We start from the raw sequence: 14,550 nt of genomic DNA on the forward strand, positions 1-14,550 counted from the left end.
TTTCTAGATTCTTTCTTTCTTTCTTTCTAGATTCTTTCTTTCTTTCTAGATTCTTTCTTTCTTTCTTTCTTTCTTTCTAGATTCTTTCTTTCTTTCTTTCTTTCTAGATTCTTTCTTTCTTTCTTTCTAGATTCTTTCTTTCTTTCTTTCTAGATTCTTTCTTTCTTTCTTTCTTTCTTTCTAGATTCTTTCTTTCTTTCTTTCTTTCTAGATTCTTTCTTTCTTTCTAGATTCTTTCTTTCTTTCTTTCTAGATTCTTTCTTTCTTTCTAGATTCTTTCTTTCTTTCTTTCTTTCTTTCTAGATTCTTTCTTTCTTTCTTTCTAGATTCTTTCTTTCTTTCTAGATTCTTTCTTTCTTTCTTTCTAGATTCTTTCTTTCTTTCTTTCTAGATTCTTTCTTTCTTTCTTTCTTTCTTTCTAGATTCTTTCTTTCTTTCTTTCTTTCTAGATTCTTTCTTTCTTTCTTTCTTTCTTTCTAGATTCTTTCTTTCTTTCTTTCTAGATTCTTTCTTTCTTTCTTTCTTTCTTTCTAGATTCTTTCTTTCTTTCTTTCTTTCTAGATTCTTTCTTTCTTTCTTTCTTTCTTTCTTTCTTTCTTGATTCTTTCTTTCTTTCTTTCCTTCCTTCCTTCCTTCCTTCCTTCCTTCCTTCCTTCCTTCCTTCCTTCCTTCCTTCCTTCCTTCCTTCCTTCCTTCCTTCCCAGTAAAAAATAAAAATGTGTACCACGCACGCACACACAACCGAAAACACTGCATACAGTACAGACCAAAAGTTTGGACACACCTTCTCATTTAAAGATTTTTCTGTATTTTCATGACTGAAAATTGTAAATTCACAATGAAGGCATCAAAACTATGAATTAACACATGTGGAATTATATACTTAACAAAAAAGTGTGAAACAACTGAAAATATGTCTTATATTCTAGGTTCTTCAAAGTAGCCACCTTTTGTGTTGATGACTGCTTTGCACACTCTTGGCATTCTCTTGATGAGCTTCAAGAGGTAGTCACCGGGAATGGTTTTCACTTCACAGGTGTGCCCTGTCAGGTTTAATAAGTGGGATTTCTTGCCTTATAAATGGGGTTGGGACCATCAGTTGTGTTGTGCAGAAGTCTGGTGGATACACAGCTGATAGTCCTACTGAACAGACTGTTAGAATTTGTATTGTGGCAAGAAAAAAAGCAGCTAAGTAAAGAAAAACGAGTGGCCATCATTACTTTAAGAAATGAAGGTTCGGCAATCCGAAAAATTGTGAAAACTTTGAAAGTGTCCCCAAGTGCAGTTGCAAAAACCATCAAGCGCTACAAAGAAACTGGCTCACATGAGGACCGCCCCAGGAAAGGAAGACCAAGAGTCACCTCTGCTTCTGAGGATAAGTTTATCCGGGTCACCAGCCTCAGAAATCGCAGGTTAACAGCAGCTCAGGTTAGAGACCAGGTCAATGCCACACAGAGTTCTAGCAGCAGACACATCTCTACAACAACTGTAAGGCCGGGGACACACACAACGTATAAAAAAACGGTCCGTTTTTCACGGACGAGAATCGCACAAATGTTTCCAAAACAGTGATCCGTGTGCAGTGCGAGGATGTGATTTCCTCCCATCAAATGATCCCTTTGACATCCGTGTGACATCCGTATGGCATCCGTATGCCGAGATTTTCGCGCAGGCTTGCAAAACCGACATCTAATGGATTTATGTGCTCAAATGTTCGTTAAAACATATATACAGTGTGTATATATATATATATATATATATATATATATATATATATATATATATATATCATTGAGACACATATACCGGTATATATATTCTGTATTTATATTTAATTCAGCGCGAGATATGTTAAAAGCCAGTAATTCAATTGCCGGCTTCTCATTTCTCCTTCCCAAACCCGACAGGATATGAGACATGGTTTACATACAGTAAACCATCTCATATCCCCTTTTTTTTTTGCATATTCCACACTACTAATGTTAGTAGTGTGTATGTGCAAAATTTCGGTGCTGTAGCTATTAAATTTAAGGGTTAAATCGCGGAAAAAATTGGCGTGGGCTCCCGCGCAATTTTCTCCGCCAGAGTGGTAAAGCCAGTGACTGAGGGCAGATATTAATAGCCAGGAGAGGGTCCATGGTTATTGGCCCCCCCTGGCTACAAACATCTGCCCCCAGCCACCCCAGAAAAGGCACATCTGGAAGATGTGCCTATTCTGGCACTTGGCCACTCTCTTCCCACTCCCGTGTAGCGGTGGGATATGGGGTAATGAAGGGTTAATGTCACCTTGCTATTGTAAGGTGACATTAAGCCAGATTAATAATGGAGAGGCGTCAATTATGACACCTATCCATTATTAATCCAATTGTATGAAAGGGTTAAAAACCACACACACACACATTATTAAAAAGTATTTTAATGAAATAAACACACAGGTTGTTTTAATATTTTATTGTTCTCTCAATCCATCCGGAACACCCTCGCTTGGCAAAATAAGAAACCCACAATATACATACCCTCTCTGATGAACTGTCAGGTCCCACGAGGTAATCCATCTGAAGGGGTTAATTATTTTACAGGCAGGAGCTGCGCTAAAGCACTCGCTCGTGTCTGTAAGCCCCGGGTGCTGAAAGAAAAGCTGGGTGATCTGTACTTACATTGAGTTGCGGTGAGGCGCCCTCTGGTGGATGTTCTCATGAACTGCAGCCTTGGAAAAGTTCCCACGCTCGAGTTCATATGAGTTCATCCACCAGAGGGTGCCTCACCGCAACTTATTGCAGATTATTAATCTGGCTTAATGTCACCTTACAATAGCAAGGTGGCATTAACCCTTCATAACCCCATTATCCCGCTACACGGGAGTGGGAAGAGTGGCCAAGTGCCAGAATTGGCGCATCTTCCAGATGTGCCTTTTCTGGGGTGGCTGGGGGCAGATGTTTTTAGCCACGGGGGGGCCAATAACCATGGACCCTCTCCTGGCTATTAATATCTGCCCTCAGTCACTGGCTTTACTACTCTGGCGGAGAAAATTGCGCGGGAGCCCACGCCAATTTTTTCCGCGATTTAACCCTTAAATTTAATAGCTACAGCGCCGAAATTTTGCACATACACACTACTAACATTAGTAGTGTGGAATATGCAAAAAAAAGGGGATATGAGATGGTTTACTTTATGTAAACCATGTCTCATATCCTGTCGGGTTTGGGAAGGAGAAATGAGAAGCCAGCAATTGAATTACCGGCTTTTCTCTAACACCGCTGCGTATTTCTCGCAATGCACACGCATGGTCCGTGTGTAATCCGATTTTTTCTCGCCCCCATAGACTTTCATTGGCGAGTCTCGACCGAGATACGCTGACAATCGCAGCATGCTGCGATTTCCCTCGGATCCTGAATACGGTGGAGAAAATATCGGATGATGGGAGCTGCACCATAGGTTAACATTGGGCCGAGTGCTATGCGATTTTTTAGCGCATAGCACTCGTCCGTATTACGGTCTAGTGTGACCCCGGCCTTAAAAGGAGACTTTGTGCAGCTGGCCTTCATGGTAAAATAGCTGCTAGGAAACCACTCCTAAGGACAGGCAACAAGCAGAAGAGACTTGTTTGGGCTAAAGAACACAAGGAATGGACATTAGACCAGAAGAAATCTGGGCTTTGGTCTGATGAGTCCAAATTTGAGATCTTTGGTTCCAACCACCATGTCTTTGTGCGACGAAGAAAAGATGAATGGATGGACTCTACATGCCTGGTTCCCACCGTGAAGCATGGAGGAGGAGGTGTGATGGTGTGGGGGTGCTTTGCTGCTGACACTGTTGGGGATTTATTCAAAATTGAAGGCATACTGAATCAGCATGGCTACCACAGCATCTTGCAGCTGCATGCTGTTCCATCCGGTTTGTGTTTAGTTGGACCATCATTTATTTTTCAACAGGACAATGACCCCAAACACACCTCCAGGCTGCGTAAGGGCTATTTGACCAAGAAGGAGAATGATGAGGTGCTACGCTAGATGACCTGGCCTCCACAGTCACCAGACCTGAACTCAATTGAGATAGTTTGGGGTGAGCTGGACAGCAGAGTGAAGGCAAAAGGGTCAACAAGTGCTAAGCATCTCTGGGAACTCCAAGATTGTTGGAAAACCATTCCTGGTGAATTCCTCTTGAAGCTCATCAAGAGAATGCCAAGAGTGTGCAAAGCAGTCATGTGAGCCAGTTTCATTGTAGTAGCGCTTGATGGTTTTTGCCACTGCACTTGGGGACACTTTCAAAGTTTTCCCAATTTTTCAGACTGACTGACCTTCATTTCTTAAAGTAATGATAGCCACTGTGAAGTGAAAACCATTTTCGGTGACTAACTCTTGATGCTCATCAAGAGAATGCCAAGAGTGTGCAAAGCAGTCTTCAAAGCAAAAGGTGGCTACTTTGAAGAACCTAGAATATAAGACATATTTTCAGTTGTTTCACACTTTTTTGTTAAGTATATAATTCCACATGTGTTAATTCATAGTTTTGATGCCTTCAGTGTGATTGTACAATTTTCATAGTCATGAAAATACAGAAGAATCATTAAATGAGAAGGTGTCCAAACTTTTGGTCTGTACTGTATGTATGTGTGTGTGTGTGTGTCTGTGTGTGTGTGTGTGTATATATATATATATATATATATATATATATATATATATATATATATATATATATATATATATATATATATATATATATATATATTATTTATTTATTTATTTTTAAAGCCACGTCTGCAGGCAGGAGCCGGCGGCCCCGCACTGCACCATGATCGCATCCATATTGTGCATTTGATTATTCTTTTTGATGATATCCATAAGTTCCTAAAACAAAACAACAAATAGTTTGAAAATGGCGCCTGCGAAAAAATTTTCCCACGGCTCTCGCATTGACGTCAGAAAAGTGAAGCGAGTTCATTGGCTGTGAACTCCCGGGACTTGTCTGACAGGACCATGAACAGGAGAACTTTCTAATGATCATGGTGCCCTCAGACAGGGAACACGGTGCTCAGTGTATCTGCTGGATGACAGGCTATATGGTCGCAACTGTGCAGCCTGCCATCTAGATGTAGCAGAGCTGGACCCATCGAGGGACAAATGGATTATCACCATCTCTGCGGAAAGTTGAGGAATATTGTTGTTTTTTATTTTTAACTCTTTTGCAGATGACAAGGGCATTGGTGAAATGGGCGAAGTCGTAAATATGGTTTAAGATTTATTAAAGAAGTCTGTGTCATTCTTTCAATTAAAGGACTTTATTCTGGGTGTCTGTGTTTTCATACAATGTGACTATGGGATTAGAAATGGGGGCGTCTTATTGAGCTAACCTCGTGGCTGACAATACAAAGGTGACATCAACCTCCCAACTTAGCGAGGCTAAGTGCCAGAATTGGCGCATCTTAGAGACGCGCCTTTTCTGGGGCAACTGAGAGCTGATGTTTTTAGCCTGGAGGGGCCAGTATCCATAGCTGCTTCCTAGGCTATTAATATCAGCCCGCAGCTGTCTGCCTTTGGTTATTAATTATAGGGTCCCCCATTTTAATAGGTAGTAAAGACTAAGTATACAGTTGTGAGCTGATATTAATAGCCTGGGAATCTCCATGGGTATTACCTCCTTACCAGGCAATAAACATCGGCTTTCCCTCTGCTGGTTATGAAAATTACGTGGGAGCCCACACCATTTTTTTATTTATTTTTTTTAAATCATGTTTTATTAATTAACTACATGTATAGTAAGCTGCACACACACTGTGCTAATTATTTTTGTCAGCTCCTGCTGTGATTTTACACTACGCAGCTGCTGAATTGCCGGGTTTTCTTCTATCTATGTAATATAATACACTGCTCAAAAAAATAAAGGGAACACTTAAACAACAGAATATGACTCCAAGTAAATCAAACTTCTGTGAAATCAAACTGTCCACTTAGGAAGCAACACTGTTTGACAATCAATTTTACATGCTGTTGTGATTATTATTATTATTGTGATAATTATTGGCAATTATCAAGACACACTCAAGGAAGGAGTGGTTCTTCTGGCTGGGACCACAGACCACATCTCAATTCCAATGCTTTCTGGCTGATGTTTTGGTCACTTTTGAATGATGGTTGTGCTTTCACACTCGTGGTAGCATGAGACGGACTCTACAAACCACACAAGTGGCTCAGGTAGTGCAGCTCATCCAGGATGGCACATCAATGCGAGATGTGGCATGAAGGTCTGCTGTGGATGTCAGCATAGTGTCCAGCGGCTGGAGCTACCAGGAGACAGGCCAGTACACCAGGAGACGTGGAGGGGGCCATAGGAGGGCAACAACCCAGCAGCAGGACCGCTATCTCTGCCTTTGTGTAAGGAGTAAAAAGAGGAGCACTGCCAGAGCCCTGCAAAATGACCTCCAGCAGGCCACAACTGTGCATGTGTCTGCACAAACGGTTAGAAACCGATTCCATGAGGATGGTCTGAGTGCCTGGCGTCCACAGATGGGGGTTGTCCTCACAGCCCAACACCATGCAGGACGCTTGGCATTTGCCACAGAAAACCAGAATTGGCAAATTCACCACTGGGGCCCTGTGCCCTTCACAGATATAAGCAGGTTCACACTGAGCACATGTGACAGAGTCTGGAGATGCTGTGGAGAACCATCTGCTGCCTGCAACATCCTTCAGCATGACCGATTTGGAAGTGGGTCAGTAATGGTGTGGGGTGGCATTTCTTTGGAGGGCCACACAGCCCTCCATGTGCTTGCCAGAGGTAGCCTGACTACCATTAGGTAGCGAGAGGAGATCCTCAGACCCCTTGTGAGACCATATGCTGGTGCGGTTGGCCCTGGGTTCCTCCTAATGCAGGACAGTGCCAGACGTCATGTGGCTGGAGTGTGTCAGCAGTTCCTGCAAGATGGAGGCATAGAAGCTATGGACTGGCCCGCCCGTTCCCCAGACCTGAATCCGATTGAGCACATCTGGGACATCATGTCTCGCACCATCCACCAACATCACGTTGCACGACAGACTGTACAGGATTTGGCGGATGCTATAGTCCAGGTCTGGGAGGAGATCCCTCAGGAGACCATCCGCCGACTCATCAGGAGCATGCCCAGGCATTGTAGGGAAGTCATACAAGCATGTGGAGGCCACACACACACTACTGAGCATCATTTCCTTGTCTTGAGGCATTTCCATTGAAGTTGGATTAGCCTGTAACTTCATTTTCCACTTTGATTTTGAGCATCATTCCAACTCCTGACCTCCGTGGGATATTAGTTGTGATTTGCGTAGATCATTTTTAGGTTTTATTGTTCTCAACACATTCCACTATGTAATGAATAAAGATTTACAACTGGAATATTTCAATAAGTGATATTTAGGATGTAGGATTTCAGTGTTCCCTTCATTTTTTTGAGCTATGTACTGTATGTATGTATGTATGGAGAGAGAGAGAGAACAGCACCAAATAGTTACCTCAGTTAATGTGCAAAGCCTTTCCAACCAACAATCCAATGGTTCTTTACATTAGAGTATAAAAAAAAGAAAGCACAAAAAAGCATAGAAAAAAGTGGACTTTTTTGCCCAATGGCAAAAAAGTCCACTTTTTTTCTATGATTTTTTTCGCTGTTTTTTTTTTTTTAACTTTTATCTATCTAATGAGTGAGTGTCACTGACATCTATATATTTATGTATTCTATGTGTATTCATCTATTCTCTTTTAAACTGACACTCTGTGATTTTACTGTATGTGGCACATGAATTGCCGACTTTTCAAAGCCCACTGGTTCGTATAAATCGGACAGCACATGTATGATTCGAGAGCTGTGTGATTTATTTTTCCTCTCATAGGCTTGCATTGGCGAGTCCTGGACGATTCTCTGTGACAATCGCAGCATGCTGCGATTTTACACGTACGCCAAATACAGGTAATGTCTATAACAAAATTAGAAAAATGTTGTCTCTGTCCAATTATATATTGAACACTGTTCCGAGTGCAATGCAATGCTTTCTCGACCTAAAGGACTAATACTCACGTGCCATGTAGATACTCTTCGAATCTACGCCCCCACCATGGACTAGCAGCAGTGTACACAGAAAGCTGCCTATTGGTGGAGGAGACAGGGTTATGCAGAGCTCAGCATTCAGAGAACTGGTATATTTGCAGCAGAGAAGAAAGCCAGCAAGCGGTCCAGAAAGCGACATATCACTGGAATCTGGTCTCTGACCCTACATCGTGCTGCTCTTAGATTACATAAAAACTGTTGTCGGATTTGATTTAAAGAACCCCCCCCCAAAAAAAAAATAAATAAATAAATAAAAATAAATAAATAAAAAAAATCTTGCACTTTTACTCTACTGGGCTTAGTATTAGGCGAATGGTCATGTTTTGTAGCGATCACTGTTCAGTAGACCTCTCAATATGATTATGGCCAGAATTAAAATGACATGTAACCACTATATATAGATTGTGATGCTAGTCACAACCCATGGAGAGGCCGTGAGTCAGCGAAGTCAGACGTCCCGGGGTCAATACCAAAAGAGAACATGGTAAACCAAGGGAAAATATGAAGTTATAAGTCAGGTCACATGCCAGGCTCAGAATACCAGAGAAACCGCAGATAGGCAAAGGGGCAATAACAATTGAGTAGTCAGAACACGGTCCGACGGTCAGCAGTGGAATATCAGAACTTACGGCACAGGGATCAGGCGAACACACACCAGAGAGCACAGGCTTAGAACAAGCTTTTGACTGACAGTGATCCAGGCCAGACAGCTCACCTATATAGCAGGGCAATTACCGAGAACTGGGAGCACCTGTGGAAATCTATGTACCTCCCAGTCAGATAGGTTAACCAAGCTGTCAATCAAAGCCCTATAGCTCAGCACGAACCAATACAGGATAGGATGACAGAGCTGTCCGTCACTGAGTCCCAGACTGAGCCAAGGAATCGTGACATACAGTGGGTACGGAAAGTATTCAGAACTCTTTACATTTTTCACTCTTTGTTTCATTGCAGCCATTTGGTAAATTCAAAAAAAATCATTTTTTTCTCATTAATGTACACTCTGCACCCCATCTTGACTGAAAAAAACAGAAATGTAGTAATTTTTGAAAATTTATTAAAAAAGAAAAACTGAAATATCACATGGTCATAAGTATTCAGACCCTTTGCTCAGTATTGAGTAGAAGCACCCTTTTGAGCTAGTACAGCTATGAGTCTTCTTGGGAATGATGAAAGTTTTTCACACCTGGATTTTGGGATCCTCTGCCATTCTTCCTTGCAGATCCTCTCCAGTTCCATCAGGTTGGATGGTGAACGTTGGTGGACAGCCATTTTCAGGTTTCTCCAGAGATGCTCAATTAGGTTTAGGTCCGGGCTCTGGCTTGGCCAGTCAAGAATGGTCACAGAGTTGTTCTAAAGCCACTGCTTTGTTATTTTAGCTGTGTGCTTAGGGTCATTGTCTTTTTGGAAGGTGAACCTTCAGCCAAGTCTGAGGTCCAGAGCACTCTGGAATAAGTTTTCATCCAGGATATCTCTGTACTTGGCCACATTCATGTTTCATTCAATGACAACCAGTAGTCTTGTCCCTGCAGCTGAAAAACACCCCCATAACATGATTCTGCCATCACAATGTTTCACTGTTGGGATTGTATCAGGTAGGTGATGAGCAGTGCCTGTGTTCTCTACACATACCACTTAGAATTATCACCAAAAGGTCTATCTTCATCTCATCAGACCAGAGAATCTTATTTCTCATAGTCTGAGAGTCCTTCATGTGTTTTTTAGCGAACTCTATGCGGGCCTTCATATGTCTTGCACTGAGGAGAGGCTTCCTTTGGGTTACTCTGCCATAAAGGCCCGACTGGTGGAGGGCTGCAGTGATAGTTGAATTTGTGGAACTTTCTCCCATCTCCCTACTACATCTCTGGAGCTCAGCCACAGTCATCTTGGGGTTCTTCTTTACCTCTCTCACCAAGGCTCTTCTCCCACGATTGCTCAGTTTGGCTGTATGGCCAGGTCTAGTAAGACTTCTGGTGGTCCCAAACTTCTTCCATTTAAGGATTATGGAGGCCACTGTGCTCTTAGGAATCTTGAGTACTGCAGAAGTTCTGTTGTAACCTTGGCCAGATCTGTGCCTTGCCACAATTCTGTCTCTGAGCTCCCTGGCCAATTTCTTTGACCTCATGATTCTCATTTGGTCTGACATGCACTGTGAGCTGTGAGGTCTTATATAGACAGGTGTGTGCCTTTCCAAATCAAGTCCTATCAGTTTAATTAAACACAGCTGGACTTCAATGAATTAGTAGAACTATCTCAAGGAGGTTCACAAGGAAATGGACAGCATGTGACTTAAATATGAGTGTCTGAGCACAGGGTCTGAATACTTATGACCGTGTGTTTTTCTTTTTTATTAAATGTGCAAAAATTTCTACATTTGTTTTTTTTTCAGTCAAAATGGGGTGCAGAGTGTACATTAATGAGGAAAAAAAACTTTTTTGAATTTACCAAATGGCTGCAATGAAACAGAGTGAAAAATTTAAAGGGGTTTGAATTCTTTCCGTACCCACTGTAGATTACACAGGGTCTATTATTCACAATAGGTGATGGTTAGAGTTTACCTCCTTCCCCTTCCTGCCCAATGACCTCTGCATGCCTAGAAAACTGTCCCATAGAACACCAGAAGAAATCTCCAGATTATTGTTTCCTGGTTTTAATTAGAAAAAAATATCATGAGTGATGCAGTTCTTGTAAGCAGATTTTTAGTTTATAGCTTTAGACGCAGCATGTCCCAGCGTTTCAGGCCTGATTGCTTAATTAAACAAAAACCCTTTGTCCCCTCTCCTGTTTGCATTGTAATCAAACCTCTGGCCAAATTTTGATGAGAAGCTAGAGGATTATAAAGGGTTTCCAATATATACAGAGAACATTTGTGCAGATTAAGTTCTACTGTACCTTGGCTCAGAAAAATCACTTAAGTCGAATTTGATAGATTCTTTTAGTTTATTCTCGGGATTGATTCATTCGAACACATCATTGCTGATGCCGTTATGAGGACCTGTAGGTAGAGAAGACTCAACTGCTTGTAAAAGGGGCCAAAAAAAGATTTTAACATCAAGCTATAACACTTTCTAGAGATATATCGTACTTTCGATCTCTGGATATATACTGCCCAAAGTTGGGGAAAATCAAAATATGGAAGTTTTTCTCTTGAAATGGTTGATAGAATCGCTCTTATGAAAATGGTTACAGAACTGCAGCTAATTATTAACCAATTGTCCAATATGGGGAAATGGGTTTTTCATTGTATTGGGACCGCATCATCACTGTGATGGCATGCAAAATGTCTATGTGCTGAACGACTGTTCGTGGTGCAACAAGTGTTTGAAGAGTGCTACACTTGTGTCTGTATGTTGAAAGGAATTGTCATGGCGATTATCAGGAGACCACGTGGATGCAATGCTGGTTTGGTTGCCCGTGTTCACTGACTACATACTGCTTTGGTCCTGTTAAATAGCAGTCCAAAGACTATTCCTACCCTGGGCATGCCATTGACACCAATGGAGGCAGAGAATCTAGCTCTCATGGCGATCAGCATAGTTACATGACTCTGATGTTGGTAGGTTATATTTACAGTCATGTGACTGACAGTTTGTCTTGCCAACGGGTTCTGCTATTATTCTGCATGATGCCCGGGCAATGGTTTAACTGCACCACTAGCATAGTACCAACATCACAGTCGCATGACCCCGCTGAATGTCATGACCACTCTCCTCTCTGCCCTTACTGCCCTTATTTACAGGAATCCAACATCTTTATGCTCCATATCAGTTTTATAATCTCATTGAGGGCACTTGGGACTGCTTTTTAGAGTGCCAAAGCAACATCCTGATATTCCATAGTTCTTATGGTTTATTATTATTATTATTATTATTATTAATCTTGTTCTGACTTCAGAGCAGATGTTACTCGTCTTTTTCATATCTGCTCTTCTTGAAGTTTCCCACAGTTAAATTGTCAGAGACATACAGTCATGAAAGTGATGGCACCCTTTTAAATTGTTCCAGAAAATGAAGTTTGTCTCCCAGCAAAGTATTGCAATTAAAAATGTTTTGTTATACACATGCTTATTTCCTTTGTGTATATTGGAACAACAAAAAAAGCAGATGACAAAAAGGGAAATTAGATGTAATTTCACAGAAAACCCTCAAAATGGGCCAGAGAACATTGTTGGCACCCTCAACTTAATATTTGGTTGCATACACTTTTGAATAAATAACTGCAATTCATCGCTTCCTATAACCATCAACAAGCTTCTTACACCTCAACTGTAAATTTGGACCACTCTTCTTTTGTTGCTCCAGGTCTCTCTTATTTGAAGGGGGCCTTCTCCCAACAGCAATTTTAAGATCTCTCTACTGGTATTCAATGTATTTAGATCCGGACTCATTACTGGTCACTTCAGAACTCTCCAGTGCTTTGTTTCCATCTTTTTCTGGTTGCTTCTTGACGTTTATTTGGGGTCATTGTCCTGCTGGAAGACCCTTGACCTAGGGTGCAAGCCCAGCTTTCTGACACTGGGCATTACATTGCGAACCAAATCCTTTGGTAATCCTTCATATTTTATTATGTCTTGCAAATCGTTTTGGCACCCAGTGCGAGAGGCAGCAAAACAACCCCTAAACATCTTTGAATGTCCACCATATTTCACTGTAGGTACTGTTCTGTTATTTGTAGGCCTCATTCTGTTTTCGGTAAACCGTAGATTGATGTGCTTTACCAAAAACCCAATCTTGGTCTCATCTGTTCACAAGACACTTTCCCAGAGTGATTTTGGTTTATTCACATACATTTTGGCATTTTAGCTTTTTTATGTCAGTGTCAGCAGTGAGGATTTCTCCTGGGTCTCGTGCTATAGCGTTTTGTTTCATTTCATTCAAATGTCGACAGATAGTTTGCGCTGACACTGTTCGCACTTTCTAATTACCGGGCAACCATTGTTTCTAGTAACTCTCATTGCTGTTAATCGTCCAGTGTAAATGCATCCCAAGTATAAATTAGTATGTCATATAGTTCTTACTATTCTCTCTTCTATTTGTAGGTTTTACTGGGACTTCACAATGCTGCTCTTTATGGTGGGGAACCTCATAATCATCCCTGTGGGAATCACTTTCTTCAAAGATGAGACCACCACACCATGGATCATATTTAATGTGGTGTCGGACACCTTCTTTCTTATGGACTTAGTCTTGAACTTCCGCACAGGTATTGTGATTGAGGACAACACCGAAATCGTCTTGGATCCTCAAAAGATCAAGCGCAAGTATTTGCGCACATGGTTTGTAGTGGACTTCGTATCTTCCATTCCTGTGGACTACATATTTCTCATTGTAGAAAAGGGTATTGACTCTGAAGTCTACAAGACTGCACGTGCTTTACGAATTGTGAGGTTTACAAAAATCCTCAGTCTACTTAGGTTACTTCGACTTTCCAGACTCATTCGATATATTCATCAGTGGGAAGAGGTAAGCATCGTCGCTTCAGTGCTAGAAACATAATTACGTTAAAATGGTTAAAACAGAGCAACAAACTTTGTATATATCAATAGTACAGACACATATAAGAAATTTTGTAATATATCTTATCAGAAAAATTATCTTCCCACTTTTCGGACACTTCCTCATCTCCCATCGCCTCCTAAAATGGTCCTTTACTCTGAAAAAAAGCAAATAAAGGCATGTATATGCGCAGGCTCAGCCCCAAAAGGTAAAGATAGGATGCTACACCGGCATTGCTACAAGAACCTATGTTAGAAAAAGTGAATATACCAAACGGTATATTTGAAAAAATATAGCAGACTTTACTAAATAGCATACATTTATATACCAGACAGAAAGTCCATCGACAGTCATAAGCAGTGTGAATATTCATAAGCATAAGAGACCCTCACAATAAAGGGTAGCCCACCTAAAATATAAAAGATGTCATGTGATGAGAAACAAATAAACAAAAGTTCATTAAAAAATGTACGTACTAGCCCATATTCATCAGTCTTTACCCCCTCCCAAAAAACAAAAGTTGCATAAAAGCTTTAAAAATTTGCAAATTTTTGACATTACTTATTTTTCTTTTTCACACCCATTTCTCCCAGTTCCGCCGAAATAGGTGGGGGCATGACGCCACAGCTTGTCAAATTAATGTCGAGCTGTTCCATTTCGTACTCCAGAAATCTCACTCCTGTCGCGAGTAAATCACCAGTCTTGATGAATCATAACCATAGTGGTCAAGGTCAAAGCAAAGATAAATACTGAACACTTATGGGATGGCACTAAATGTAAACTTGAATGTAAAATCACTCAAAGCCTACAAATACAACCTGATAGGTTGGAAAAAAGAGGAAAGACAATGGAGAAGAACCCACTCTGAACCCCCCCCAGCTCAGATCTGTTTTGCTCAGAATAGACACACTTCAAGCCTACCGTGGTGTCATATGCCACATCCTGTTATACTCTATGGGGAGGGTGATGAGGAGCATGGCGCGG

The 14,550-nt window shown here is 41.2% G+C and overlaps 1 protein-coding gene across 2 annotated transcripts in view; it reads left to right on the forward strand.

Annotated features, from left to right (window-relative positions):
• HCN2 (hyperpolarization activated cyclic nucleotide gated potassium and sodium channel 2) overlaps window positions 1-14,550 on the forward strand; it is a 191,955-nt gene that overhangs the window by 49,295 nt on the left and 128,110 nt on the right. For both annotated transcript variants that reach the window (XM_077254090.1, XM_077254098.1), the window contains exon 2: window positions 13,110-13,533. In XM_077254090.1, the coding sequence (XP_077110205.1) occupies window positions 13,110-13,533 (424 nt within the window). The remainder of the gene's footprint in view (window positions 1-13,109; window positions 13,534-14,550) is intronic.

The sequence above is a fragment of the Ranitomeya variabilis genome, chromosome 1, assembly GCF_051348905.1.
Source record: "Ranitomeya variabilis isolate aRanVar5 chromosome 1, aRanVar5.hap1, whole genome shotgun sequence".
Classification (NCBI taxonomy): domain Eukaryota; kingdom Metazoa; phylum Chordata; class Amphibia; order Anura; family Dendrobatidae; genus Ranitomeya; species Ranitomeya variabilis.